This window comes from Agelaius phoeniceus, chromosome 4 (genome assembly GCF_051311805.1).
Source record: "Agelaius phoeniceus isolate bAgePho1 chromosome 4, bAgePho1.hap1, whole genome shotgun sequence".
NCBI classification, from domain to species: domain Eukaryota; kingdom Metazoa; phylum Chordata; class Aves; order Passeriformes; family Icteridae; genus Agelaius; species Agelaius phoeniceus.
This window is the reverse complement of record NC_135268.1, coordinates 66344095-66371489: the sequence shown is the minus strand read 5'-3', so window position 1 is coordinate 66371489 and position 27395 is coordinate 66344095. Positions and strand designations below refer to the sequence as shown.

At 41.4% G+C, this 27395-nt stretch overlaps 1 protein-coding gene across 9 annotated transcripts in view; it reads left to right on the top strand.

Moving 5' to 3' along the window:
* NSD2 (nuclear receptor binding SET domain protein 2) overlaps positions 1-27395 on the top strand; it is a 100089-nt gene that overhangs the window by 16582 nt on the left and 56112 nt on the right. For 6 of the 9 annotated variants that reach the window (XM_077177806.1, XM_077177805.1, XM_077177803.1 and 3 more), the window contains exons 1-2: positions 8619-8762; positions 22747-23372. In XM_077177806.1, coding sequence (XP_077033921.1) covers positions 22776-23372 — 597 coding nt within the window. In that variant the 5' untranslated portion in view covers positions 8619-8762; positions 22747-22775. Of the gene's footprint in view, positions 1-8618; positions 8763-8850; positions 8973-22746; positions 23373-27395 lie in introns of those variants that run through there. The other 3 variants (XM_077177800.1, XM_077177801.1, XM_077177802.1) reach the window with 2 other exon arrangements.

The following is a 27395-nucleotide window of genomic DNA, read 5'->3' as shown; positions in this document are numbered from 1 at the left end:
ACTGAGGTGGGATGCTTATAGTTCAAAAGGGGGTCATCTTTCAAACTCCAGAGGGCTTGTCTGCCTGCCATACACACATGAGTATGCAAAAGGTTTGCAAAAACTACAGCTCTTACCTTCAGAAGGTATCATTATTTAACATTTATATTTCAATATTGCTTACAGGATACCCACATGCTGAGGCCTCCTCTGCTGGTTCCATATGAACATGTAAGGCTTGTCAGTCTCTGCCCTTTGGACTTTTTAAAGGGCAAGTATAGTTGGGTCATAAATCTTTAAAATTATTCAAGACTTAACATACAATTAATTTGCCTACAATGCCATGGAAAGAAAATTAACAAATATGATAACTGGAAAAACCAACCTAGAAAGTAATTCTCAGATGTCAAAGTGGGTTTTTTTATGAATATTGACAAATATCAAAGTGGAATTCCATTCTGAGCCTAAACTGTTCAGCCACAACTCATGGATAAATGTTTCCCAATGAATCAATGACTTTATGTTCTTTCCTGAATCAGCTAGGCCCAGCAACTATCCAAGTGTGGGCATATCCACAGACTTCTCAAGAGGCCCACTCACTATGTTTATATTGCATTGTAAAAAGCATCTCCAAAACATCCTTCAGATTTCTGTTTGCTGTTCATGCAGTCAGCACAGTGGTAAATTCTGAGCACACACCTCATCATTTATTAGGATGGCACCAGGCAGATGAAGGCAAACAATGGAGGGTAGCTGGGCACCAGAAGCTCTGTGGCTCAAAACACTAAAGCAGAACTCCTGATCCACTCATGAAGGGAGCTGGTTTTCCTTTGCACACCTGGCTGAGAACTGCAGGAATGCCTGAGCTGATTCACAAACAGATCTATGCCCCAGCCTTAGAGGTGGCAAAAGAAATCAGGAAGGACGATGTGCAGCTGGAGAGGCAGCCTGTGTGTACTGGGCAGGGATCACAGGTCCCACTCTAATGACCAGTGAACATCTGATGAAGTTCTTTAATTTACTCTGAGGGACATATCCATATCAGGCCTACAGGCTGCCTGCCTGTAAAAATCCTTCAGGACAGGGTACAGGCACATCAGGGAGCTCATAAAAAAGACTTGCAGCTCTTTGTTCCTGCAGATCTACAGTGCACTGGACCAGAGTCCCCACAGGCACTGGGCATTGCAGCTGTATTAGAGCATACATGATTAGCTGCAGACAACTTATTGATAAGTACAGCTATTTGCCAGAGTCATTCCAGTACAAGTCAAATGTAACAGTTCTACAAGTGTAGGTGCAGTAAGGAACACATGTAGATCATACATTTAAGATGGTATGTTGTGGCAAAGCACTTGGTTGCACTTTGAAGGCCTTGAATGCATTCCTTTGAAGGCTTTGAATGTCAGATTACCATAGAGAATGGTAATCTGACATTCAGGATCCTGGTACTGCTGTTCTTGGTGATGTTATCAGTGGTGTACTTTTACTAAGAGGCAAAAGTACCTTTTCTGGGGGTACTTTTGGGGTGAGACAGATGTTGGGGCTTTGAATCACAGACCCCTTGATTCTGAATGCCATTTAAGTGCCTATCACATCCTGTGGAACCAGTGCAAACAGCTTTGAAGAACCAGCTCAGACCCAGCAGATGCACATAACATCAGCCCTTCAGCAAGCACTCCATGCCCAGTTGCTGTAGCAATTGCACAAGGGGGAGTGTTCAACTCCTAGTGGTTTGTGTCCATGGGAATGATGCTATTCTTAGCACAGTGGTACCACAGCCGTGCCCAGCTTCAGCGTGAGACAACAGAGAGTGGGGGAATCTTCATGCAGGCAGTGTCCTACACCCTGGCCAAGCCCAGCACCTTCCTCCTCTGCTGGGTACATTCTCCATTTGAATCACAGTTTAATTCAGCTGCTGTAAATGCAGCTGAGACAGCCTGATGTTTTTCTGCTATTTGTAAACTGGATGCAGATTTGGCACTGGAGCCAGAAGTGCCTCAGTGGGATCAGTGCTGTGTGCAGGGCTGAGCTGCTGCTGTCACTGGACACAGTGTGACTCCTGCAGGCAGTGCTGTGTGCAGGGCCCAGCTGCTGCCACTGCATGCAGTGTGACTCCTGCAGGCAGTGCTGTGTGCAGGGCCCAGCTGCTGCCACTGCATGCAGTGTGACTCCTGCAGTCACTGCATGCAGTGTGACTCCTGCAGGCAGTGCTGTGTGCAGGGCCCAGCTGCTGTCACTGCATGCAGTGTGACTCCTGCAGGCAGTGCTGTGTGCAGGGCCCAGCTGCTGTCACTGCATGCAGTGTGACTCCTGCAGGCAGTGCTGTGTGCAGGGCCCAGCTGCTGTCACTGCATGCAGTGTGACTCCTGCAGGCAGTGCATGCAGTGTGACTCCTGCAGGCAGTGCTGTGTGCAGGGCCCAGCTGCTGTCACTGCATGCAGTGTGACTCCTGCAGGCAGCCCAGCAGCCCCTGTTCCCTGCCAGGGCTGGCTCACCAGGCAGGAGCCTCTCAATGCTGTCACTGCGCACTCTGGCTCATTAACAGTAACTGAAGCGAGCAAACAGAGCTTACAGCAGTGAGCACATCCAGCTGGAGTGTAAGAACATTGTAAAATGTGCAAGAAACACATCCCACTCCTTTCAGTTCTCACAGCAGTGACAGCACAGGTGATAATTTAGCAGATAGGCCTGCATTTGCAAACCTGCTCATCCTGGCCTCACATCCAGTTGTTTCCGGCCCTCATTTGTCAAGCACATTTGCACATACTCAACACCAATGTAAAACAAGTGCCAAGCATCTTATATAAAGTCTCCAAACAGTTCTTGAAATTAGTGGCAATTTCTGAAAATGCCTGTCAGTGAGCATTTTTCTCAAGGCATATACACAGAGTAAATAGGATATGATCACAGCTACAATTTCGCAGTACAGGAAATTGCCAGTCACCAACGTAATTAGAAACAGTTCATGTGATCAAATTAATCATTCAAAAAAAGAGCAATTACTGTTAACAGAATAATGGCATGCCTTAAAAAAGAATGAAATTACCCTTTAGGACCGACATAGTTCCCCTCACCACCCTGTACTGAGGCAGCAAAGATTAATACATATGCAAAATAAAACACTGCATTAGCATCTGCTGAAAACAGTAGTAGCATTATCTATCTGGCCTCTTCAACCCTTAACAAACTTTATTCTTCAGCCCCAGGAGAGAGTGGAAATATCAATAGTCACTTCTCTGCCAAAATGAAAAAAACCCCACTCTTCAAGGTTTCCGTTGCTATATAACTTACCACATTGTGATTATTGCTGACCAATACTTACATGAAGATTAAACATAAGTCAGCAATTTGAAATGCAGAAGAATTTAACATTCAAACCTACATTACAGCTCCTCAAAAGCTAAGACTTGGCTTATTAAGGCTAAAGCTTAACTCTGTAAGATCTAGAAACACATGCCAAACATATTGCAAAAAACTGTATTTTTGCTGTTTTGCTAAGCATTAATTCTGATTATAAATGTATTTTGAAATTTATACTTCTAAGTGAGATTAAGTTTATGTTTAAAAATACAGTAATACTATGCTATCAATAGATAGCAGAGTTAATATGTTCTGAATCCTCAAGCTGTGTGTTTCTACATAGATTAGATTTATTTTATTCTGAATGTCAGCAATGTTTAAATTAAGTCATGATGATGGGGAAGATAATTAGAGACATATAACTTCTATAGATAAATTTATTGATTCACTGAAGTTACTTATACCAAGCTGAAGCATGTTAGCTGCTGAGAACTGGTATACATCCCAACAGCTGGTTTTTATCATCCCAACACTGGAAAACAGCAGGGACATGCTCCTCAATTTTCCTTTCTCGTGGCCTCTGTCTTGCCCTGAAGATGTATCTCACTCCCTCATGTGTTCAACTTTCCTCTTCCTTTTGCTCCCTCAATTACACTTCCCTTCCTTCTGCTCAGCACAAATGATGCAAACACAAATAAGTATTTGCAACAAAAGGGACATTTACTCCATTCTTCTCCTATCTGAAAGTGTACCTGGTAAACAGGCTGCTGAAACTTGTAGTATGAAGAAGATTTACATTTAATTGTGTTTTCAAGAGGTAATAATATTTTACTCTGATCAGTATTTAAGCCATAAACTGTAACTGCACTTAAGATGTCCCTCATTTAGACAGAGACTAATTCTCTTTCAAATTCTCAAATTATATTATTTTCTTTTTCTCAAGGAATCAATTTTCTATTAAAAAATACCATTACTCCATTTTTATATGGGGTTACACAAAGTCTGAAAAGCCTGTACCTTCTCATTTTTAAGATAATTTAAAAGTGATTGTAATACACATCAAATTTTTCAAGTAACCATTTTCAATGAATTTCCATTCAATTTAATTAGCAAATATATGTCCAAGTTCTCTAGAACACATTTACTACTATCATTTAATGATGAATGTGCTACAATTGATATAAAATATTTCAAAACACTGATTTTAAAGTTCATATTTCCCTGTTTCTTAATTTTAGATCAGCAGCTTGTCCATATGAAACAGCATGCAACACACTGCATGGTCAAAGACATAAACACATTCATGCTGATAAAGATTTTTCTTAACAGTTGTGATGATACAGACTGACATGCTGAAGATCAGTGTCCATGTCTAGCTATACTTAACATAGCTAGGATAGGTTCAGACAGGTTGAAAACAACAATTACTCTCTGTTAATCCCAAGAAAAACATGGACTGCTGGCCAAAGGTGATGGGCTGCCAGTTGCCAGCATGAAAGTGTCATGGTGATAGTAGGGATAAGACTGAGCAGGTATCTCTGCATCAGCGCTACATCAAGACAGGACAGTGGGCAGCATTAACTTCACCAGTGTATTCATGGTTTGAACTGTTAATGTCTTCATGTTCACCCCTAATACATGGAAAAGTCTGTGAAACAAGAAAAAACTACATCTGTAGATTCTATACGGCCTAGTACAGTACATACTCAACACTTTAGTACAATAAACACTGCAAACATGCTGTGCTGCTCTGCTAATTTGGGAATATCAGATTAACACATGGACTACACTCATGTAACTTCACTTTAGCACTACTTTGAGTTACACATTGCCACCAAGATAATCTGCATGCAGGAAAATACACACTAGACAGGTTGTTCTATACAATCCTAAAACAAAAATAAAAATGAGTACAAGAAAGGATTTTAGAAAGCAATCAATCCTTAGCATCCATATAGGAGAGGAACATAGACAGAAGGCTCCTGCCATGGAGATCTGTGAGATTAAATGTGCTCATGAGCTGCACTGTCTTTACTATTTGCCTTTGCCAGGGCAATGGCAAAGCTTCAGCACAGAGACTGCTGGTCCCCATTGTGTCTAATGGCAACAAATACCCCAAAATGTGCCCCATCCCCTTGTCAACAGCACTGGCCCAGCTCTCCAAGAAGGCAGCTCTGCTCTGCTGCACTGAGTAATGCCACACACACTGCCTGTTCCTGGCCTCTGTCTCACACAGTGCAACTCCAGCAAGCTCAAGGCCTTGGCTTGTCCAGCATTCACTGTCCCTGCTGCGGCAACAAAACAAAACTTCCTTCACCTTCAGAACTCCTATGAACATGCCTAAAGCCAGGGGCACTCAATTCAGTTACTGCTGAATAAGTGATCTTGAAAAAGTGCTTGAATTGCTTCAGTTGCAAATTATCTTTTGGCCTAGTAACTAATTGATAATCTCCAAAATATTTAAGTATTTCTAGGACAGCATGCTACCACTACATTTATTTAAATGCCTTTGAGTTGAAAGAGGGATATTAACTGTGATACTGTTTAACACAATATATCAATAAAAGTTGAAAGTAAGAAGCAATAAAATTTTAGACACCAAATGAAATGGGAGTCACTTATAAATGAATACTTTTATTTGCTCTAGTTGTGCATTTTTGATATTTTTTGGCTAGACCATTGAAACCAAAACTGCTAAAAGATATTTTCTAATTTAAAATCACAAGGAAATATAATGAAAGAACAAAATCTCCCAAGACCCTGGGAAATTGTGACTACTAGAAACTGATTAGAGGATGTTTCCTTCAACTCCTTCAAAGCAATAGCCCAAGTGTAAGTGCAGCATGCCTGTAATTTGTCAGCACAAGCTTATTCTGCACTGCATATGCATTTATACCTTGAGAAGTTAAAGCTTTTTTGAACTCAATTTTCAGAAGTGTCATATAACTATATCCCCTTGCAAAGGACCAGCCCCTTTGTGTACTGCAGTGGAAAAATGAGGTATCTTTATTACCACAATAAGAGCTCAAGGAAACTGCCAAGTGTTTTGAAAATTAAAAAACCTGCAAGCACAATTTTTATTTAAAGGGTCAAGACATTGGACAAGTTTACACCAGTGTCTATCTACAATATAAACTGATAGTATGCCAGTTAAAGGTGTTAACTCCCAGCATAAGCTTTCCTGGAAATCTGCATGGTGGGTTTATCAGGAGGTAATTACAGGGTTGCAAATCTTGGTCTCACAGACAAGGCCAGTGATCTACAGGAATTGTAAGCACTAAGGAAGATTTGTCACCTTGACCATGATAACAAAATCCTTCCACTTACACCTTAAAGAACTGACACAGAAGGCAAACATAGGAACTGTGTTATCTGTAGGATATTATGCATTAGTGATAAGTACAAAATGAAAATTTGTTTCTCTTTTGTAAGTCATACATAAAGGTGAATTTATATAATCGGGCCTGTACAAGAAGTTTATTCCCAAGAGAACGTAGATAAAGTATTTGTATCACACAAATTATTGATAATAATGTATTTTATGGAAGTTGAGGGGTTTTGAGGGGGGAACAGAAAACACCCCTGAATACATGGCATGCTTTGTGCTTTTAGTATGTTAGATTTATTGTTCAACTCTGAAGAAAAGCAAGCCTGTATATTCCCTTACATAAACAACAGGATTCACATACTTGCACTTCTATTTATTTGTATTGATACTGGTGCCTCTATTTTTAATTAGAAAGGATCTTTAGTTTTTCTCTGACTGCATTTAACTGAACTTTAGAAAGGAAGCTAGATAAAACTGTCACGACTCTTAATCCAAATTAGCTATTTTAAAATGTAATGGCACTTTCTCTTTAGTGCTGTAAACACTGACATTCGGAAACTAAATCTTGTTTGTCTAACACCTTAAAGATAGTGTATTTTCTTTTTCACAGAAAGGCTGTAAAACAAGTTAAGGTACCTTTATCACTGCAGACAGATCTCCTCCAGCCACCTTCAGCTTAAAGTTTTAATCAGCTAATGATTAAGATTTTCATTACTAAGTACTTAGCACTAAATTTGCACTGTTCAACTGCTAACTGCCATGCAGCCACCATTAAACCCTCGCCTAAAAACATCAACAAACTTTAACGTATGAAAGTAAACTAAGGATCACGTAAAAAAAAATAAACAGTCTGAGCCTTTCTGTAACAGATGGCCTAATTTCACCATTATCCATGAAGTATGATGCTGGTGTGTTCCCCTCCCTCAATTATCATCTGTTTACCTTTGGCAGGAGTTGCGACAGGTCGTTAGCTACCAGGTTAATACAGTATCCATAGCACCGAGGAACTCCATTCTCTGCCTTGTACACAAACACAGCTTCACAGTGCTCCATAAATCTTTTATTAAACCACTGAAAGCTTGAAAAACCCTGGCCATTACCTGCTTTACATTATCTGGTGCGACGGTTCATGAGAACGTTTGTTCCTATTGTAACATGACGGCTGCTTAACGATTTGACCTAAAAAAAAAAAAAAAAAAGAAAGAAAAAGAAAAAAAGCTGTGTTTTCAATTGGCAAATTACAAGCACATGTACTTATTTTGATGCAAGCTTAAAAAAAAAAAAAAAGTAACCCAGGCCATACTTCCAGAAGAGACAGCCCGGATAATTCGCAGCCAGGCACACTTCGGTTCTTACAACCATTCGACAGTCTCCAAATTGTGTGCAGTTGTACGGAAAGTCAAAACATTTGGCTTAAATCAGGATTTTTAGAAAGCGCACGTGTACGGTGGCTGAGGCCGGCGGTGAGGAGTGCACTTTTCAGCCGGCCAGGAGGAGAGAAATAATAATATAAAGATATTTAGAATTAAACGTTTTTCACCTCCACTTTCGGGAAGGGGGGGTGTGGGTTGGTGGTGGGTTTAACCCATTCTTGCGCACCTGGGGACGGCTCACAGCCATATCCCCGGACCCCAGGGAAGATAAATAATAATAACAAAAAGATGTTTTTAAAAAAGCGTTTCCCACCGCGGTGGGCGGGCTCTGGACGCGCTCTCGCCCACCTGGGCGCGGCGAGCCAGGCTACCCCGAGCGGGCCTGGCCCCACCTCGCCCCGTGGCCTTCCCTCCCCTGGCAACCAGCCCAGCCTCCCCTTTCTGCCGGACGGCCCCGCTCCCGGCCCCGCTCCCGGCCCCGCTCCCGGCCCCGCTCCCGGCCCCGCTCCCGGCGGGCGCCGCTCCCGGCGGCCGCGCGTGCGGGCGGCTCCGCGCGGGGGGATTTGAAACGGCCGCTCCGGGGGCCGCGCGGCGGCGGCGGCCAATCAGCGCCGCCGATTTTTCGCGCTGGTTCTGGCCGGAGGAGGGGGCGGGGCCGCCGCGCAGGACCCGCCGGAGCCGCCGCCGCCGCTGTGTCGCCTCGGCTCCCGCCGCTCCCCGGCACCGAGATACCGCCGCCGCCTCGCCCGGCTCCCCGGGGAGAAGGATGCGCTAGGGCACAGGTCGGTAGGCCGGCAGCGCGGCTGGCTCTTCCCCGAGGGAAGGGAGGAGGCACCCGGGGCACGTTCCCGCAGGCCCCGGGCGGGAGGCGGGAGCGGCGGGAGCGGCGGCGGCGAGGCTCGCCCGCCCGCGGGGATGCTGCCGCCCGGCCGCGCGCCTCGCCGCGGGCACCGGGCGCCCCTCTCCCGGGCCGGGACCGCGAGCCCTACCCGGTAAAAATGCAGCGGAGGCGGCGTGGGGGACGGGGGGTTCCGTGGCGGGGCATCTGCGCCCCCCCTCCCGCCCCGGCGGTTCTCCCGGGAACTCCCCCTCCCGAGGCTCCGCTACCCTCAAACTTACCGTCCTTACCGTCTCCATCTGCCCGGCAGCCCGCAGCTCCCGTTTCCCCGTTCCCCGGAGGAGGGCTTTTTTGTTCGCCCCCCCCTCCTCCCCCCGCTACCTGGCTCTCGCTGCGGGGCCGCGGGTCCCCCCGCCTGCCCTTCGTCCCCCCCCGGAGGCTGCTGCAGGATTTGTGCCGCTGGCTGGGCCTGACTCTTGGGTGGCGGAGGAGCGGAAAGGAGCGATGCCGAGCCGGAGTCCCGGCTGTTGCAGCTTCATCCTTTCCCCCCGACCGCCTCCTCCTCCTCCTCGGCGCTGCGGGAGGTCGGGGGCAGCATAAAGGGGTAAAGGAGAGGTGCCCACCCATCCCACCTCCCTCCCCGGGGAACGGGGGATCAATCAGTGCAAATCAGAAAGAAAACCGGAGCGGGGGGACAGGACCGATGGGAAGGGGGGGAAATAACCCTCCCCAGGCTTCAAACCGCCCCCTTAAGGGGTAGCGAGACTGCAAATGTCCCCCCCGTGGCGGTGAGGGTGTGGGGAGGTGGAGGCTGCTCCTGCCCCTTCCCGCCGGGTAGGACTGAGATTGTACGGCAGCAGGAGTGAATGTAACTCTGGAAATGTATGGAGGGGGAAGCCATGTTTGATTTATTCCTCCACTAAACACTGGTGTGATGATCCTTCTACTTACACCCTTCTGCAGTCCATCCTGGACCGGTATGGGAGGAGAGCCTTGTTAGGAAAATGGAAAGAAAACATTCCTGCGAAGGCGTGCGGGCTCGTTGGCTCGATATTCATTAAGTATAAGAGGACAGGGCTCTTGTAACTTGAATTGATATTTGTGTGGTAAAAGAGCCTGGGGAACTTGTATTCCCAAGGCCATAGTTACAGCTCATCTGCTGTGGCTTTACCGCTCTGGGGGTGGAGAAGGGAATTTGCCATACTTCTTGAACGTATTTATACTTGCTTTTTGGTTTTGGTTTTTTTTTAAATATGTCGGCTGAAAGGAGGAGTAAACACTACTAGAAGTACAGAGATGGTAAACACCATATTTAAACACATTTCAGAGAAAATGGGCTTCTTGCTAACAGCCATAAGGCAAGCAAGAGGCTGGTATCAGTCATTGCCCAAGTATTTCGTGTGCATGAATATTTTCTTATTGGCATTTACATTAAAATTGGTTTATATGTTAAATAAAATTGTTAAATTTAGGAGCTAGTGCACCACACACTGAGTAAGCTAAATAGGTCTGCTTTAAAAAAAATAAAAAGGGAGATATGTTTAGCTTTTAGCCTTTGCATACATCCAAGGAAGGTAAATACTGGGGTGGAAGTGAAGTTTGTAATAGATTTTGCTAAGAGCCCTTGCTAGTGAATTAAGCGGACATATATATCTATATATGTAAGGTTACTAACATTCCTTACACATGGAAAGTGTGGCTTCAGCTGCAAGAATAAATTAGTTCTTCACTGAAATGTTCATATGTTAGTAGAACATCTGCAAACTTACTGCTGAAGCTATTATTTGCTTGTTTGCTGTGGGAATTTTGCTTGGGAAATGCAGCATATCAACGTTAATAAACTCCTCAGTTTCACAGTGTGCTGAATTTGACTGTGGATTATTTGACTGTTGGATGAAATAATGGAATTAAATCACTGTTTTGCAGGGCTACTCAGCTCTCAGTACTTAAAGTATATGCAATTTTTGGTTGCTTCAGTAACTATATCCCACATATTAAATCATACAGGGATTTTTCTCTAGTATGCAACCACCAGAAATTCTGACAGGTTTTTTCAGTATGTGAATATAAATGCTCTAAATATTACTGGAGACAGTGTGAAGGTTATAGGACTATCCACTCTCATACACGCCTGGAAAAATCCAGGTATTAAAAGTACCGTAAAACCTACTACTTTATCAAATATTATTTAAAAATGTCAGAATAAACTATGTCATTATACTTTAAACGTCTAGATTTAAAGTACTTTAGAAGATGGAAAATAAAAATAAAATATATTTCTTTTTACTTCAATATGTATCCAACAAATGGCTGGTAAGAATAAAAAAAATTCTGTCTGTAGGGCTACGTGCCTTTTATGAAGCCAGTGGTAGTTTTGCAGGTGAAATTATTGCATGTAAATTACTGCCTGCATGCCATAGACTGGATATTACAGCAGAACCAACCCTGCTTGGGTTTAGACTGGAAGCAAAAAATGACTGCTGATGGGTGGCTTTCTAGTATTTGTGTGGTGAATGTACACATATATGTGAGTTTGTGTCCAAAACACTGCACTAATAAAGTAGCAAAGGAATGGCAAGAGGAGATTGTTTTTCAGTGTCCTGTTGTTTGTGGCCCTTTCACCTCTCACTGTTGCACTGAGCCTGCTTTTTGTTCCACCAGTGTCAGTACATTTCCCCATGCAGGTCTTGTTTCTGCAGCCTGATAAATGTGAGTGTTCCTTGTGGTCCATCAAAGCCTTTGACTGCATTGGGACTCCATGTGCATAAATGTTCACCTGCTCTGCTCAGATTCCCGTGTCAAGGATCTGGTGTGTGATGAGTAGAAGATACAAACAGAATTCTTGCAGTGATTTGGTCACTGCTGGTCATTCCTGCTTATATAACCACACGACATTTCTTAGGTTTTGAGCATAGAAGATGGTTTAATGCATGAAAGTTGCACATATCTCCTGTATAGAGCTAGGTAAAGGGCCAGGCCTTTTCTGGGGAAAAAACTGAAACCTCTCATGAGGAGCAGTGTGCTGCACAGTGAGAAGCATCCATTAAGTGATATTGCTGAAAACAACAGATTCCCTAACAGTCAGTAATCAGGCATGAGTGAGAACTGCTTGGGTGAGACTAATAATAATGCCATAGATGATGACTACATGTTTCAGTCCTGTGTTTGTGGCTATACTGTTTGAGCTCTTTTATTACTTTCCTGCAAAGAAAATTGAAATGGCCTTCTGGTTGAGTAGATGTGATAGATCTGGTGTAATTATCAAATCCAGCCTTGGGATGAAGGAAGAATGGAGATCTTAGAATCAGAGAATGGTTTGGGTGGGAAAGAACCTTAAAGATCATCTAGTTCCACCCCCCTGCCATGGGCAGAGCCACCTTTCACGAGGGCAGGTTGCTCAGAGCCCCATCTCGAGTGGATCAGTGAGTCCCATTTTTCTAGGGAGCATCACTTTCCAGTTAGGCTGCAGCTTTGAGAAATGTCTTCACCAAGGATGTACTAGAATCTTGGTGGTAAATGAGAACTGGAGATGGAGCATGGCACCAGGATTAGTGCTCAGGTGGTGAAGAGAGAAAATAATTTCTCATCAGAGCTTAACATCTGAGTCCAAATTTCCTTTGGTGCATAATTGCAGAGAACTTGGGAGAAAGGGGGCTGATAAGGACAGCCTCGTTGATGTGCCAGGAGTCACCCTGCTGGTTGTAAATTCACATAGTTGTTTGAATGGGTCAGTCAGCTATTTTATCCAGCTAATGGTCACTTGGAAGGTTTTGATTCTGAAAACGTTTTTGAAGGAAAAGAGAGAAAGTACCTAAATTTTCTGCCTTCATTGCACCTTCAAATTAGCTTCTCTATGACCCGCAGTCATTGGAGGTAGCTGTATAAATGTATTTGCCTTTTTCCTGTCACTGACATAAATTGCTAAAATGATACATCAGGTGTTATTTTTAATTCTTTTATCAAGTTTGTCAACATCTCTAATAGTTAATTTATATTTTCTAGCATCAGCAGGAAGAGAAGTTTTTAAACTCTGTAGAAGGAAAATGTCGGCCATATTCCTCTCTGGTGCCCTTTTGGTTGAATAGCAAGCTACAAAAATACTCAAAGTTCATGGTGAACAGGAATATATACTAATGTATATTAATACCTTGTGATGATAAGTAGTGCATGATGGACTATGCATTAACCTTCCTAACAAACAACTAAACTTTAGCACCAGATAATCTGTTGACTCCGTGGCACATTCAATAAGCAACTTCGGTCCAAAGCATACAGTAGATTATAACATAAACTCAATTTTTTTAACTGCATGTTGTGTGCAATAAACAAATACCTGTGAATCATGCTTGAACCAAAAGCAGGATTTGTACTATCCTTGTTAATGTTAAGGAATAATACCATTGCATGGAAGTTGTTCTTACGGTACCATGATGTGCTGTGTGGAAAGTAGGTGTTTGAAAAGGTATTTGAAAGTTTCACTGCACTTAGTGAGTATGGAAGGGTGAAGTACTAACCTAATGTACTTCAGTTTTCATATGTTGGGCAAAATGACTTTGCCCTGGGGCACCACTGGTGCAGGATCTCATATATGACTTATTGTGAAACCAGTAAAATATATAAGAGACTTAAAGCATGTTTTAAATTGCAAGGATTGCTCAACAGGTGATGGCTCTGTTTCTAGTTTTGTTCCCATCCTTTTAGCTTGCCCTATTTTCATCTTGGTGCAAGATAGCAATTTGATCTTCTTTTGAACTTTGGTATTCAGCTCCCCAGCACAAATTGGAGCTATTTGGGGTAAGGATACATAGGTGGCAAATGACTGGAAAACTGCAGCATGATGTGCTATTGAACTTGATTTTCATAGAAGCTTTGCCATTTTTCCTCTGCTGTCTGTGGAGGATACTGTTGGTTTTCTGTCTCTTTGGAGAAGCACAAGGATGTCTTGTTCTGTTGGCTGACAGAGACCACCATTTAACTGTCTTTGTGACATCTCTCTGGCTTGTGCCTTACACAAAATACTAAAATATTAGCATCTCACATCCATGCTAAAATAGACGTTAAAAATGTGTTTTATACAGAATCCTAGAGCGTTCTGAGTTGGAAGGGACCCCCAAGGACCATTGAGCCCAATGCTGAAGTGAGTGGACTGTACAGGGACTGAATCCACGATGTTGGGGTTATTCACATCGTGCTCCAACCAGCTGAGGGTGTACAAATCATCTTCAGGCATATTTGGCCTTGAGGGCTAAATCAGAATTCCATGTTTTCTTTGCCAGAGTCAAAGAACATAACAGGAGTGAGTTCTGTTCTCTGAGTTCTGCCATAGTAAACAAGAGATACAAAAGGAGCAGAAGATGAGATGTTCTGTGACAAAAATATCTTTGAGAAAAGGCTGAGGTTAGGGAATATCTTGTTAGAAATGTGATTTAAATGGAATTTGAAATATTTTGAAAAGCTACTGATTAAAGAATAAAAGAAGCATTAGAAAGAATATGTACTAAAGCAGCCTTCTTGGGAACCATTCCACATATTTATTCATCCTAATAAGCAGAAGTGTAAATGTTCATGCTGTGGCATGGGTTAGTCTCTGGAGCCGAGGTTCCCAAGATCACATATGAGATAAATTAATTATGGAACTTGCCAGCCCTGGTGGGATTCCATTGCAGCAAAGATCCTGACTGCACTGGCACTCTGAAACATCTAAACTGGGGAGTTATCTCTGTAGTAAAGAATGCCTAGATTCTAGTCTGATAATAAAGCAGAGGGATTTAAGCCAAAGTATGAACCTTGTAGAACAGTGTAGGGTGAAAGATGTGAATATGGATCATTTCCCTATATGGAGTGCTTGCCAACAACTTTCAATCGAATGCTTCAGAATGAAATTAATGTGATTTTTCTGTGAGTGCAAAATGCAGACTCAGAAGCTGGTTTCTAGTAGCACTCCTGAACAAACTAGAAACAAATGCTGGGATTAAATGTGGAATGTGACTGAAATTCAGCAGTAGTGCAAAAAACAAGTTCCAGTCATAAAATGTGTAGCTGAAAGTACATGTGCAATATCTATTCATCAGGTGAAAGCCTGGCTCAAAATGGTAGTGATAGCTGAGCCTTCAGAAACTCTGCAAATAAGGAGAGCAGCTACATTTGCTTAACACTACTTATTTCTACAGTCAGAACTAGATTTTCCCATGAGAAGTACGTACAACACAATTTGTCCAAAGAACTAAATTTGATAAGACAGTGAAGTAATGCACAAAGCTAGTACTGTGCTGAAAGGACAGCAAAAAATTGCAGGAGATACTCACTGCAAACCTCTCTACACAGAAGTTTTGGAAAGTGGACAGGAAGGAATTGGTTTGTTAGACAGGGAAGTGTTTTATCTTTCTGTCTTCAAGTGGAATGGATAAGGTAGACTATATCTACAGAAACTCTAATTCCAGACCTTTTACCTCTAACAGTTACACTAATCACTTTCTGAGAGATTTTTGATATAGATGTAGTAAAAGAAATAAAAAAGGAATTAAGAGCTCTGTGAATGATGGTAATGCATTTTGGCAGGAGCATGGTAAATCTCCAGCACAGGGAAATACTTCAAATAATGTCCAAACCAGAAAGGCCACTTCATAGCAAGTATTTGGGTTTGTTTGAAGAGTGTCTAATGTCTGAAGTCTCAGGCCTTGCTTGAGTGTTCCTGGCATACATCTGCCAGTTCCCTCTGTGTGTGTGTTTTGCCTCAAGGAAATACATTGATAGAATTATTAATGTAGTTGCATGTAAACGGTTATGGTCTGTGTGAAGGAGATCAGAATTAGCACAGTATGGCCAGGATCACATTATAGTCAGTTCCATTCAGATGGGGATATGTGCAGGTTTTAGTGAATGGTGCATATCTGTAAGTTAAATTCTGTAGTGCTGTGGAGTCAGGATTAATCACCTGGGACCTTTACCCTCCAGATCTTTACCTAATGCTCTGAGATGTGAAGCTGAAAGTACTGGGTGAAAGAAATCAGCTCTTTGTACACATTACCTGTCTACAACAGAGAGGTACACTATGAGTGCAATGTGTTGCTGCTTCTGTAAACAGCAGAAGATGTGGCCAAATGCTGCTTCAGGATTATTTTGCCCTCTCTGTGTACATACAGCTGGGCCTTCATAGTGTTGGCAAAGTCTCACATGTCTCCAGTGTCACTGCCACTTCCTAGAATGATTCCAAGGCACCAAGTGTGCTTCTGGCATTTAAATGCACCCACTTGGATGAACAGTTTTAATGCTGTGGTAGACAAAGATAGCAGACTTGTCAGGGTCTAGGCAAAATGACTGTAGCCTCTGGATTAGTTAGCTGCTGTCTGGTCAGATCTGAGGAGCACTGATTTCTGTAGAGATGTAGCAGATAGCATCTTGTTAACACTGCAGTTTGATTCATTGCCTATAACATTTTGTGGTGTCATCCCAGTTTTGATCTTCCCTTCCTTGAATTCCCTGAGAATTCGAACAATCAGAAATTTTCATGATTCTCTTGGTGAAGCTTCAGGGAATTGCTATGCTATCACAACTACATAGGGGAATAAGAGCAGAATCAGTGGCCACAGTGAAGAGGAAACAGATTATAGTGTGTTCATCTGCTGCAGTGAATATTATGTAAGCCAGAGGATCCAGATCCAGAGAGCGTGGTGCAAGGAGTAGGGGTGGGATGCTGACAAAAAAAGACAGTGGGATTAAAAAAAGTATGGGAAATTAAAGTAGTGTTAGACCAGGTGAAAAAGCAGTATAAATAATGAGCTCTGCACTGAAGTGCTGTGCTATTTGAGACTGTGTGTGATTGTGTTTGGTTCTTTGTTCCCAAGCTATGCAGATGCCAGGTGCACAACTCTGAGCTGAAAGACAGGGAGAGACATCATTTCATTGGTGAGCAAAGACCTAAACTGAGCAAGTACTGAATTGTTGAGTCCTGTTTTGCTAGAGAGGGGCCATTCCCTTTGGACAGTCTCAGGTTTGGGGGCTGCCTTTTTGTATTTATTAAATACTGGTGGTATATTCACTAGTTCCTACCATTTTAGGCACCAGTGTTCCTCCCTGCTTATGTGCAGAGGAGAAGCCATTCTTTTCTGTGTGATCTGTGGTCCCACCACAGTGGTATGTGTAGTCTCTCTTCAGACAGAATTACAACACCTTAGAAGAATTTGATTTTACTCAAATATATCTCATTGCTTCACCCATCTCCAGCAGCATGAGTGGAACTGGCAACATTAAATTTCTGCAGGAGTGGAAAAAATATTTCTGTGATTTTAAGAAAAGGAACTAATGGAGAGGAATCCTCTTACAGACTCTTCCAGCCTTGTCCACATGAAAGGGTTGGTTGCAAAAGCTTTTCCCAAGGAAGAACAAGAAAGCAAGTCCATCCATTTTGTAAGCTTGCTTTCTGCAGTAGCAAGTGGCATTTGAAGGGAAGAATTGCTTTCCATTCTACAGTTGTTAAATGTACAAGTTGGTATTGTCTTGGTAAGAAGGCAGTAAATACTTGTTTTGGTTCATGAAAATAGGCTGTGATATTGAAGTTCAGAAATTTTATCCATCAGGGAAAAAAAAGGCAAATCCAAAACAAATTTTAAAAGATGGATACTTTTTTTTTCCTCAAGAAAAATATCTGGTGGCAAGTAATATTGGGTAGTAAGTGCAACTGTAAGTACACTAACTTTCTTCACAGAATTTTCAAAATGTGCTTTATCTTGTTATATCTTCTGCAAGATTAATGAAGTCTTTACTTCAGGTGCTTTTACATTAAAAATCGTCTCCTTTGGAGGGATGCTTTTTAAAAAATTTTCCTAAGATTCATAAATTTTAGAAAGGTTTGGTATGTTTATTTTCAATTCTATCTCAGCTACTACAGTAAAGGTTTTCTTCATGAGAGATGCTGTTTTTGAATTTTCTGGCTAGAACTGGTTTGTGACAACTTTTGGCCAATCTTGCAATGCAATTTTTAGTTGTGTTTTCTTCTAAAATAAAATTATGTTTAGATCCTGTAGTAATTTTTCATTGTTTTAATGCAGTGAAGTACAATTTTCATTGTTTTAATGCAGTGAAGAACAATTACAGTGTACTACGCAATAGTAAATACTCATATATTTGATATTATTAATACCCTATTTGATATTTTAGGGGTTTTATACAAGATAATATGAGTAAGCATACTCAAGATTTCAAATGTATTAGCAAAAAAAAGTGTTGTAATCTTCTTAATCTTGTTAAGTATTTTCTCTCATTCTGATCTGAAAATAGGAATAAACTTTTGTCTTAAAATTGATGAGACAATTGAGAACACTTACCAGAAAGCAATATTAACACAAAAAAGCATTAGCCTTCTATTAGCTTTTTAGTGCCAGCTGAAAGCCTGATTTGTAGGTAATAAAAATAGCTTTTGTGAAAAAGTTCTCTTACTGTGAATTTGTATTGAAATTTGTCATCCTCCCCTTCTTTCCCCCACCTTCCTGTGCCAGCCCCAAGTAATTCACCAGAGTAAGAAAACCCTTAGACGAAATAAAAGTTATATTTAATAGAGATGCTTGTTGGTGGTTACTTACTCAGGTCCCTCCCTTTGGCAGAATTGAAAGGAATGGAGTACTCCATTCTTTCTGACACACCAGAAAAGCATCTCTGAAATTACAGCAGATGTGGAAGAAATGGCTAATAAATATCACATAAATGATAGTGGCTTGGCTAGTGAAGGAGGAATCTGACATGCACGCTAACTGCGTTTGACTCATGACTCCTGTCAGATGATGAACTTTCAAGTAATTAATGCATGATTTAAAATGTCTGCAAGATAGTTTGCCTTATATAGAACCTGGTTTTTAAGTATGAAAATGTTTACAAAGCCACTGCAAGGATTGTCCAGTTGTCATTGTATGATTAAAAATTCTAGAGACCTTGATCTGATAAGAAATCTTCCATACTGAAAGCTATTTGTTCACAAGCCAAAATATCATGTTTATTCAGCAGACTCCTGGTTATAATGTTTTTTTTCCCCTTTGTTAGTGAAAATGGTACTTGTTGGGTCACCAGACATTCAGTATGGGACGATACTGGCTTAAGCTCATTAGCTGCTGCTAGTGTGTGATGCTTTTGTCCCCTTCCTTTCCCTGCCCTCCCCCCACTTTCCTTTTCAATAGATACAGAGTCATCTAGAAAAAGATAAGGGATTGCTTTTGCTCCTGTGTGATACTGTGGTCCAGCATGAGTGCACTTGATTGTACCTCCAAATCTAATTGTATGCTCAGCTGCTTCAGGACCTTATTCTTACAACTTGAATCAACCAGATCTTGTCCGTGATCTATCTTATTTAATTCCTTCATGTCTTGTCTTCTAGATCTTCTTGCATTAATTCCAGACTCACAGCAGCACTGCTTGGTTGGGGGTTATTTTCTCCTTGCTCCTTCTTTCCTGCTCTGTCCCCTCCTCTCGCAAAGGGCCTGGTCCTTCTTTTTCTTATAGCGAAGAAACCATGAAGTTTTGTATAGTAAAGGTGATGCAAAATATAACTGGCTTCAATTTTGATCTTTTTTCCTGAAACCCTTTGTTATTCCCGTGTGTAGATTTTCTTTCTTTTACCCAAAAATGTACTTTATTTTTTGCAAGGAGTGAGATGTGTATCACTGATTTCCATCCCACTGGTTGTCCTAGAGATGGTGACTAACCTGCAAATTGCTGTCTACATGTCTCATCTCCCCATGGGATTATATTTTCTGTTAGGTACTCACATCTGTTATCTTAGCCCATTATTCTGCCTCTTACTTTAAGCCTCTACTCATTTGGTTCCATTAAATCTTTGTACAAACATGGTCTATTTCCCATGTTTTATAATCTGTATCTCCTGATTCTGATATCTTACAGTTTCAAATTACTACCTTTGTCTTCATTTTCCCATTTTTGATTGTTGTGGGTACATTAACTTCCTCCTTTTACCAGTATTACACCTGGATTTGTTGTCTCTTGGCTCCAGTGATCTGAGGAGCCTTTTTCAGTGCTTTCAGCTGTTTTTAGTGACCTGTATTAGTGAGAGTCATTAATTGAACCTTCACTCACTGAAGTTCTTGAAATCTGTGTATCTTCAGATGGATTGAGCAAATCAAGGTAACTGCTTAAAGTTCAGGCTCTTTCATTTATTGGTCTTTTTGTTTTGGTTTCTTATTCTGTTTTTTGTTGTTGTTTTTGTTTGGTTTGGTTTTTTTGTTGGTCGGTTTGCTTTGTTTTTGTAATATGGAGTGCATACTGTTAGATTTATTAGCTAGAAAGACAATAATTTGATTTTTTTAAGCCATAGTTTTTAAGTTGATTATCAGTGGGTCATTATTCAGACCAGGCCTTGAGAAGTTTGATCTGGCTTAAGCAAGAGGTCGGAATAGATGATCCAAGGAAATCCCTTCCAGCCTAAGTTATTCTGTGACTATGGCAATTTTTATGTTTTGATATTCTTAAGATACCCATTCTAATTCATCAGTGTCCTGAGATGGAGTGCACCACTAACACAGTCTCACTGGATTATTTACTGCTTTTTTGGAGGCGTGCCTCAAGCTTGATGGCTTTGTAGCTTCAAGACGTATGTGATGAGAGTAAGATTTATAATTCAGCAGCTTGGTGTGGATTAGAAGGTACAGCTGGCCCGATGCAGAAATCCATCCATGGCCTGGTCAGCAGTTTATGGATCCATCCTAAATCTGCTCCTGGGCCGGGAAGAGCCGCGCCGAGCCCGGCGCCCACTGGAGGGCGCAGCGGCCGCAGGGAATTCGGAACTTGGATGCCCAAATCGCCTCTCGGCTTTGCTCCGTTAGGGATCCCTGCGGAGGAAGTACGGATTTAACAACAGACCGCTGGTTTGCTTGTTTTGTTCTTGGTTTTGGCGGTTTTTCTAAGGAATTTTGCTCTCTGTAACTGTGTGATGTGCTTCCCAGCAGGTTTGCCATTGCCCAGAGATTGATAGAATTTGTCACTAGTTGTTTCTTAAGAGAAATGTGATTTCAGTTAAATCTGCTGATTCACAGCTTGAAACACTGTCATGTTATTAATTGGGTTGAGAGTTTGTCTCATGTCCATGTTTTCGGAGAATATACTGTGAAAGGACATGAGTTCCCTTTAGGTTTAGTAATTTATTCTCTTCTGATTGAGTTTTGAGTTTCCTTTTATCTCTGATTCCTCTTAAGAAGAATTAATATAGTTGGCTGCTTTTCTACTCATTTTATCAGAGATTTTATTGGTAATTCTGATTTCATCTGGCTAAAGAAAAATTAGAATTTTTTCTCTTGCAGATTCACTTGGAGTTCAGGTACACTGCCCTTGCCTTGTTTAATGCCAGATTTTTAGGCTGCTGTTTGTGCCTGGAGGGAGAAGGTTTTTCATCTCTCAAATGAGTCTATATAGCTTGTGTGGAAAGACACCCTTTTATCTTGTAGATATTTTAGAGCAGCATGTTAGGGAGATGGGACTACTTGCTAAGGAGAGACGGAGTTATGATTTTTAATTTTTTTTTCTGCATCTTTGTAAATGAAAAGGTTTCATGTTCGTCAGCTGCTTTGAATTCAAGCTTGACATCCTTAAGAAGCTTTGGCAGGCTGCAGCAGTGCTCAGTTATGAACATGTTTACAATGCTACTCCTGATGTAGAGCTATCAAAAATGCAAGTTGGAGGAATATGCCAGTTGTAAGCATTATAGCTGTGTGCATTAATAAACAAGGTGAGATTCAGAAGTGATTTCTCCCATAGCAACTGACAATTCAATAGTTATTCATCATGGGTTTTGCAGCACTTTTTTGTAAGCAGGTGAGACAAGATTTGATGAAATTTTGATTCGGTGTGACAGTCCTTGGACTTAATCATATATGAAATTGGTTACCTTGAGCATGGATGTGATGATTATTGTGCTGAGCTTTCATAATATTTATGATGGTGTATTTTTCTATATTGTGTATATACTGGACTCAGTAATATGAAGAATCTACGCATGTGAATTTTAAAAATTGAAACCATCATCTTTAGGAGCACAAAGGAGTCATTCTGCCAGACTAATTTGTTTGCTACAGTGGTGTAATGTTGAAACAGGCAGGGTTAGCTTTTAGAACCCTTGGAGAACCTGTTTAAGGCAGAAAATAGTGCAGTTTTAGCTTGTTGCATGTTTGCAAATTTCTGTATGAAAAGTGGATGATAGTAGATGATATTGTTGCCATGAAAAATCTAAAATTCCACGAGTTGCTTTGATCATTTAAATTGTGTCCAGTATGGTCACTGGCCTGAAGGATTAGCTGTTTCCCAGTGGGCTGGTGTTCCTGGCCCAAAATGCTCACTCTTTATTCATTCTTACAGCCAGAATGCCTTGAGAAATGTCTGGAGACTGTCTGAGCTGTGGTGTTTCTGCAGGGGGTGTGTTTTGATGGATGGTTGAAGTTCGGAGAGTGAGGAAGGGAAGCTTGTGATGCTGCTGTCCATAGTGTAGGTTCTACAGGAACACAGCCTGGGTGGTTTCTATGCTGGCACAACCTCTTGGAGATAAACTCATCTGGTTTATGTTGTTAATAATGATATTATCTTAGGTCTAACCTCTTACTTGTTTGATATAGTGCAGTACCTTTGTGTAGCTATTGTAAGCAACACTCGTGCTGTAGATGGTTAACAAATGGTTAAAATGAAAGCTGGGATTTTGCTTTCCACTTTCGATTTAATAAAATTGATGATTCATAGATCTGTTTTTCTTGGAATTCTTTTGTAATGCATATTAACAGATACTGAGGCATTTTGCCTCTGAAGACTGTAAACAAAGCTTTTGTTAGTAAAACTCTAATGAAGTATGTTGAGTTTTATATTAGTGCTGATGTCTATCTGAATACTTATTAGCTTTTGACATTTCTTGTTAAAAATATTTTTGTCTTTTTGTCTTAATATAGCAGTGTAAGACTGGAAACATCTGGGCTGAATGGACTTTAGCATCAAAAGAAGTTCTCAACTGTTAGCTCAAAAAATTAACTGCATCAAAATGAAGCAGGTACCAGAAATCCTTGGAAATACCAATGGGAAACCTCAGAATTGTGAAGTGAATCGTGAATGTTCTGTCTACTTGGGCAAAGCACAACTTTCTGCCACTCTACAGGAAGGTGTCATGCAAAAATATAATGGCCACGAGACTCTTCCATTTATTCCAGCTGATAAATTGAAAGATCTGACCTCTCGGGTGTTTAATGGCGAGTCCGGGGCCCAGGATGCCAAGCTGCGCTTTGAACCTCAGGAAATCAAGGGAGTTGGAACACCCCCCAACACTACTCCTATCAAGAATGGCTCTCCAGAAATAAAGCTGAAAATCACTAAAACCTACATGAATGGGAAGCCCCTTTTTGAGTCCTCCATTTGTGGAGACAATGGTGCAGATGTGTCTCAGTCGGAGGAAAACGAACAAAAGCCAGCAAACAAGGAGAGGAGAAGCAGAAAAAGAAGCATAAAATATGACTCCTTACTTGAGCAGGGTCTTGTTGAAACAGCGTTAGTATCAAAGACTTCAAGCACCACTGAAAAGAAGGTAGTACTTTTTTTTTTTAGTGTTTTCTGTGTTTTGTGAGATTTGTTAATCATACAGGAGTTTCAGTGTTTGTATGCTCATCTTCAGGCATTTAGTAGGTGTCCCTCACAAACGGGGGGAGTAATTTTCTGTGCCTCTCTTTGTTGCAAAAAAAGAACAGATGCAGTCTAGTTCTGGTACATGTTTCTTCCCCAGGATAGGAATACTCCATAAATTCAGTTTCCATATCAGTAAAGTCTCCAGAGCAAATCAGGGTATGTAGAAGTATGTGATGTATGAAGCAGAAACTTCCTCTAGACTTGTAGCCAAGACTTGGTCACCATGTGCACCTGAGCAAGGAAACTGAGGTAGAGGTGATCTTTAACTCCTGGAGAATGAGGTATTCTGGCTTCTTAATAAGCAGATGTTTCAGAAAAGAAACCTTCATTTTTCTCTATTTCTGGTTCTGAATTAAAAGAAAAATGTACTCAGCAGTCAGCTGGCTGATCATCTGGCCTCTACCATCAGATTTTGGCAGCTGGAGTGTAGTCCCTATGCCTGTTTGTGATCTGAAAAGAGCTGGTTTTGCTTGCTGTAACCCAGTGACTTATTTTAATTGAAAATATCTAGATCTTGTATTTGGTGTCATTAATTTTGTGGTCAAGCTCTTTGGTTTTTTACTTCTTTTAAGCATTGGCAGTAATGTTTAAACTTTTTTTAATTTGCCTTACCAGATTGTAAATAAGAATGCTGCTGGGAACCCTTTTCCCCCTTTATTTAGCTTTTATTGCAAGACTCCATTTAAAGGAATGTGGTTTGCAATAACTTTATCTCAGAGGAAAAACCCTACATAGCAGGGATACTTCTATGTATATTAAGTTTCTCAGTGAATAATTCAGAATGGTGTTGTATAACAATGGTGAATGTTAATGAATGCTTTGGATTGTTGAAAGGTCCTGGTTTTGCACACCTTAAACACAGAACTTATGTTATGGTTTTCTGTCAGCTGCAGTTAATCATGGACTCATGGGCTGAAAAATACCTCTAAGACCATCCAGTCCTGCCATTAACACAGCCCTGTTGATTGTTTTTTTCTTCCAAGGTCACACATACAGAGAAGAAGCAGAGTTACTGTATTGCTGATTTTATTTGCAGTTCTTTTCAATAAAACTAAATAATAAATGAGTTCACAGAACTGTGTAAATGTGTTTCTAGGTATCAGAAATATTTATCGTTTGTTTATGGTTTGAATGTGTAATTTATCCTAAAATTATCAATACTCATGTTTTCAGGAATGTTGTTCAAGAGTTTGTTGTCTTTAATTTAGGTAAGGAGAATGTTTTAACACTTAACTGGTTCAGACTTTTCTGAATCATTACTCAGGGATAAAAGGTATGGGCAGAGTTGATATTTCGAGTAATTCTTTGTCCAGCTCATTGTTAATAAGGATAAATTGGACTAAAAGGTGGCATGTTAAATAGCATTGGCAACTGAAGCATATTTGTGTGGGTTTGTTATTTTGGTTTTTGTCTGAAAGAGAAGGTGATATTTAATATGTCCACCTGTGCAGTTTGTTCTGAAGCCCTTAACACTTTTTGTCCATTGAGAGTGGCCTTTAAATTTTCCTGGTGCACAGTTCATATAAAATGAAAAGAAAGATTTGTCTGGCTTCTTTGAGTTGTCTTTTGGGCAGAAATGATCAGGAGAAAACCACATCAGCACTGTTTCCCAGAGTGGCTGCTGAGTGATAGGGTTATTTGCTCCTGTGCCAAACCCCTGAGCTACCAAGCCACCCAATCCAGGCAGCCACCTGCTCCATCTCAGCCCTTGCAAAATTGCAACCCTGCTCTTTTCAGAGAGTTTGAAACATAGGGTCACACTTCTTTTTTTCCTAGCATGGTGCACTTTAAAGCACAAAGGTCAAAAGGAGAAGCATTTAAAGGTTGCAAGATGTTATTTTATAAGTCCTTGATTGTAAAAAACCTGGGGCTTTTCTTTCTGTCACAGGGAGGGTTTGCAACTGTGCAGGTTTGAAATAAGGAAAAACAAATATGAGGGAACAGGTGAAGGAGATGTTTCAAGTGTTTGTCCATGTGCACTTGTCAGGCTTGTGACATACATGTGTTTTCTGTGATGATAACTGTAATGTCTTAGTATCAGTGTTCTTTGGTTTCAGTCTCTAGCTGAAACTCCGTGGCCAGCATCCACAGCCTTAATGTTAGTGCATCATACTGTGGTTTTATGTAGCTGATTGTGGCTGCAAAGTGGAAATTAGGTAAATATTCTTAGAGTAAAAGCTGATTAATTTTGCACTCAGGTACCTGTTTAGTGTAGGTCACAAGTTAATGCAGAACCTGTTTGTCTGGTTTTATTTTTCATCTGGTTTCTCTCTCAATTTCTTGTTGTCCAGCCTCTTACTCCTTTGATTTAACAAAAATCACCATGTTTCAAATGCTGCCTTTTGTGTAGGTAATTAGATCTCTGTCTGATGGACACAGCAGATTACTGTTGCACTGAGGTGAGAGGCATATCATGTAACAAATGTTCCAGTGCTCTGCTGTTGGGTGTTCTTGTTGTTTGGGCATCTTTTGTTAACAGAAATGAAGGCTATTTAAAACATTGTCTGTGAGTTAGTTTTCAGCTGGGAGTAAATGTGATCTGCCCACTCTGTAATGTGAGTTAGATTTCTGTTGATAACCACCAGCTTTTCCAGGCTTCTGAGAAACAGCTGTACTGCTTTCATTTTCCCAGGGTAAAGGAGATGAAGTGGGACAACCTCTGCCTCTTTCCTCCTCCCCTCCCTCTTCTCACCCTTCTCTCCACTTAAGGAATTCACTTTAAAATCCAGGCCTCTCAGGATAGGGCTTGGTTTCACAACTTTAAAGCCAAGGCAGTGCACCCCTGGATGTTTTGGGTTATGGGTGGTGGGTATCACATGTTAGAGGTTTGAATCAGTGCCAGAATCGTGGGCTCCTGGAGCTGCTCATGTGCCATCCTGGGACTGGGATTTGTCCTGACTGCTTTCAAGTTACTGTTATCACTGCCACTGAGGAGTGAGATTTTCTTACTCATGGTTTGTGTTAGAAGTGAAGCAGTCCTGTTTGGAAGAGAACAGCAGAGGTTTATTTCATATATTGATGTGAAGTAATCCCAGTATGATCCCTAGAGCAATGCAGGGTTTCTGTACAGGAATCAGAGATTCCTGTGCATACATACATGTGCATACATACATGTCCATACATACATGTGCAGCTCTCATGCTGGGGGTCCCAGGGTAGGTCTGTGCTCTCTGGCTGTGGGAGCAGCCCAGTCTGTGACCCTGGCACATCTGAGCTTGTTCTGCAGGAGCTGGGATGGGCTTACAAGGGGCAGTTTGCCCTTTTGGCTGGGCTTCCTGGCCTGGCTTCCCAGCCCTGGTGCAGTAGCTCACAAAAGCAGCAGCACTGTGTCCAGAACAAACCTGGAAGTCCACATCTGCTCTACTTGCTAGTTTAAGGTTTCCAGCTGTGTAATACATGTACATGATCCAAAAACTATACCTTCCACATAGCTTCCTATCCACTTTTCTTGTGGTTCTCTTCTAGTATTATACCAGAAACTTGGCAGGTTTTTTACTCTCTCTCTGCAGGATATGGCCTTTAATGACCTTGCAGTAGCTACATGGGGGGCAATTGCAAATTGCTGGAGGAATTCCACTAGTCCTTGTCATATGTTTATGTTGCCATTTCACCTTCAGAGAGAAAAACTTTCTGGCTAGCTCCATTATATCCAATATCTACATACTGGCAAAGATTAAAAAACCTAGTAAGGGTAGAACTGAAACAGTCTGAGGATGATCTTCTAGTGTCTCTGGTAACTAAATACAGGAGGCTGGGGACCACTGAAGGTGATGTTATTTCTCTGATGTTTGCATCTAATCAGGTAGGGGCCAGTACAAAGCAACAAGTTCACTTTGTAATATTGGAGAATGGAGTTCATTGAATGTTTTATTATCCCATTGCAGATGGTACAGACAGACCCCAAGATTGCTCATTTTGTCTTAAT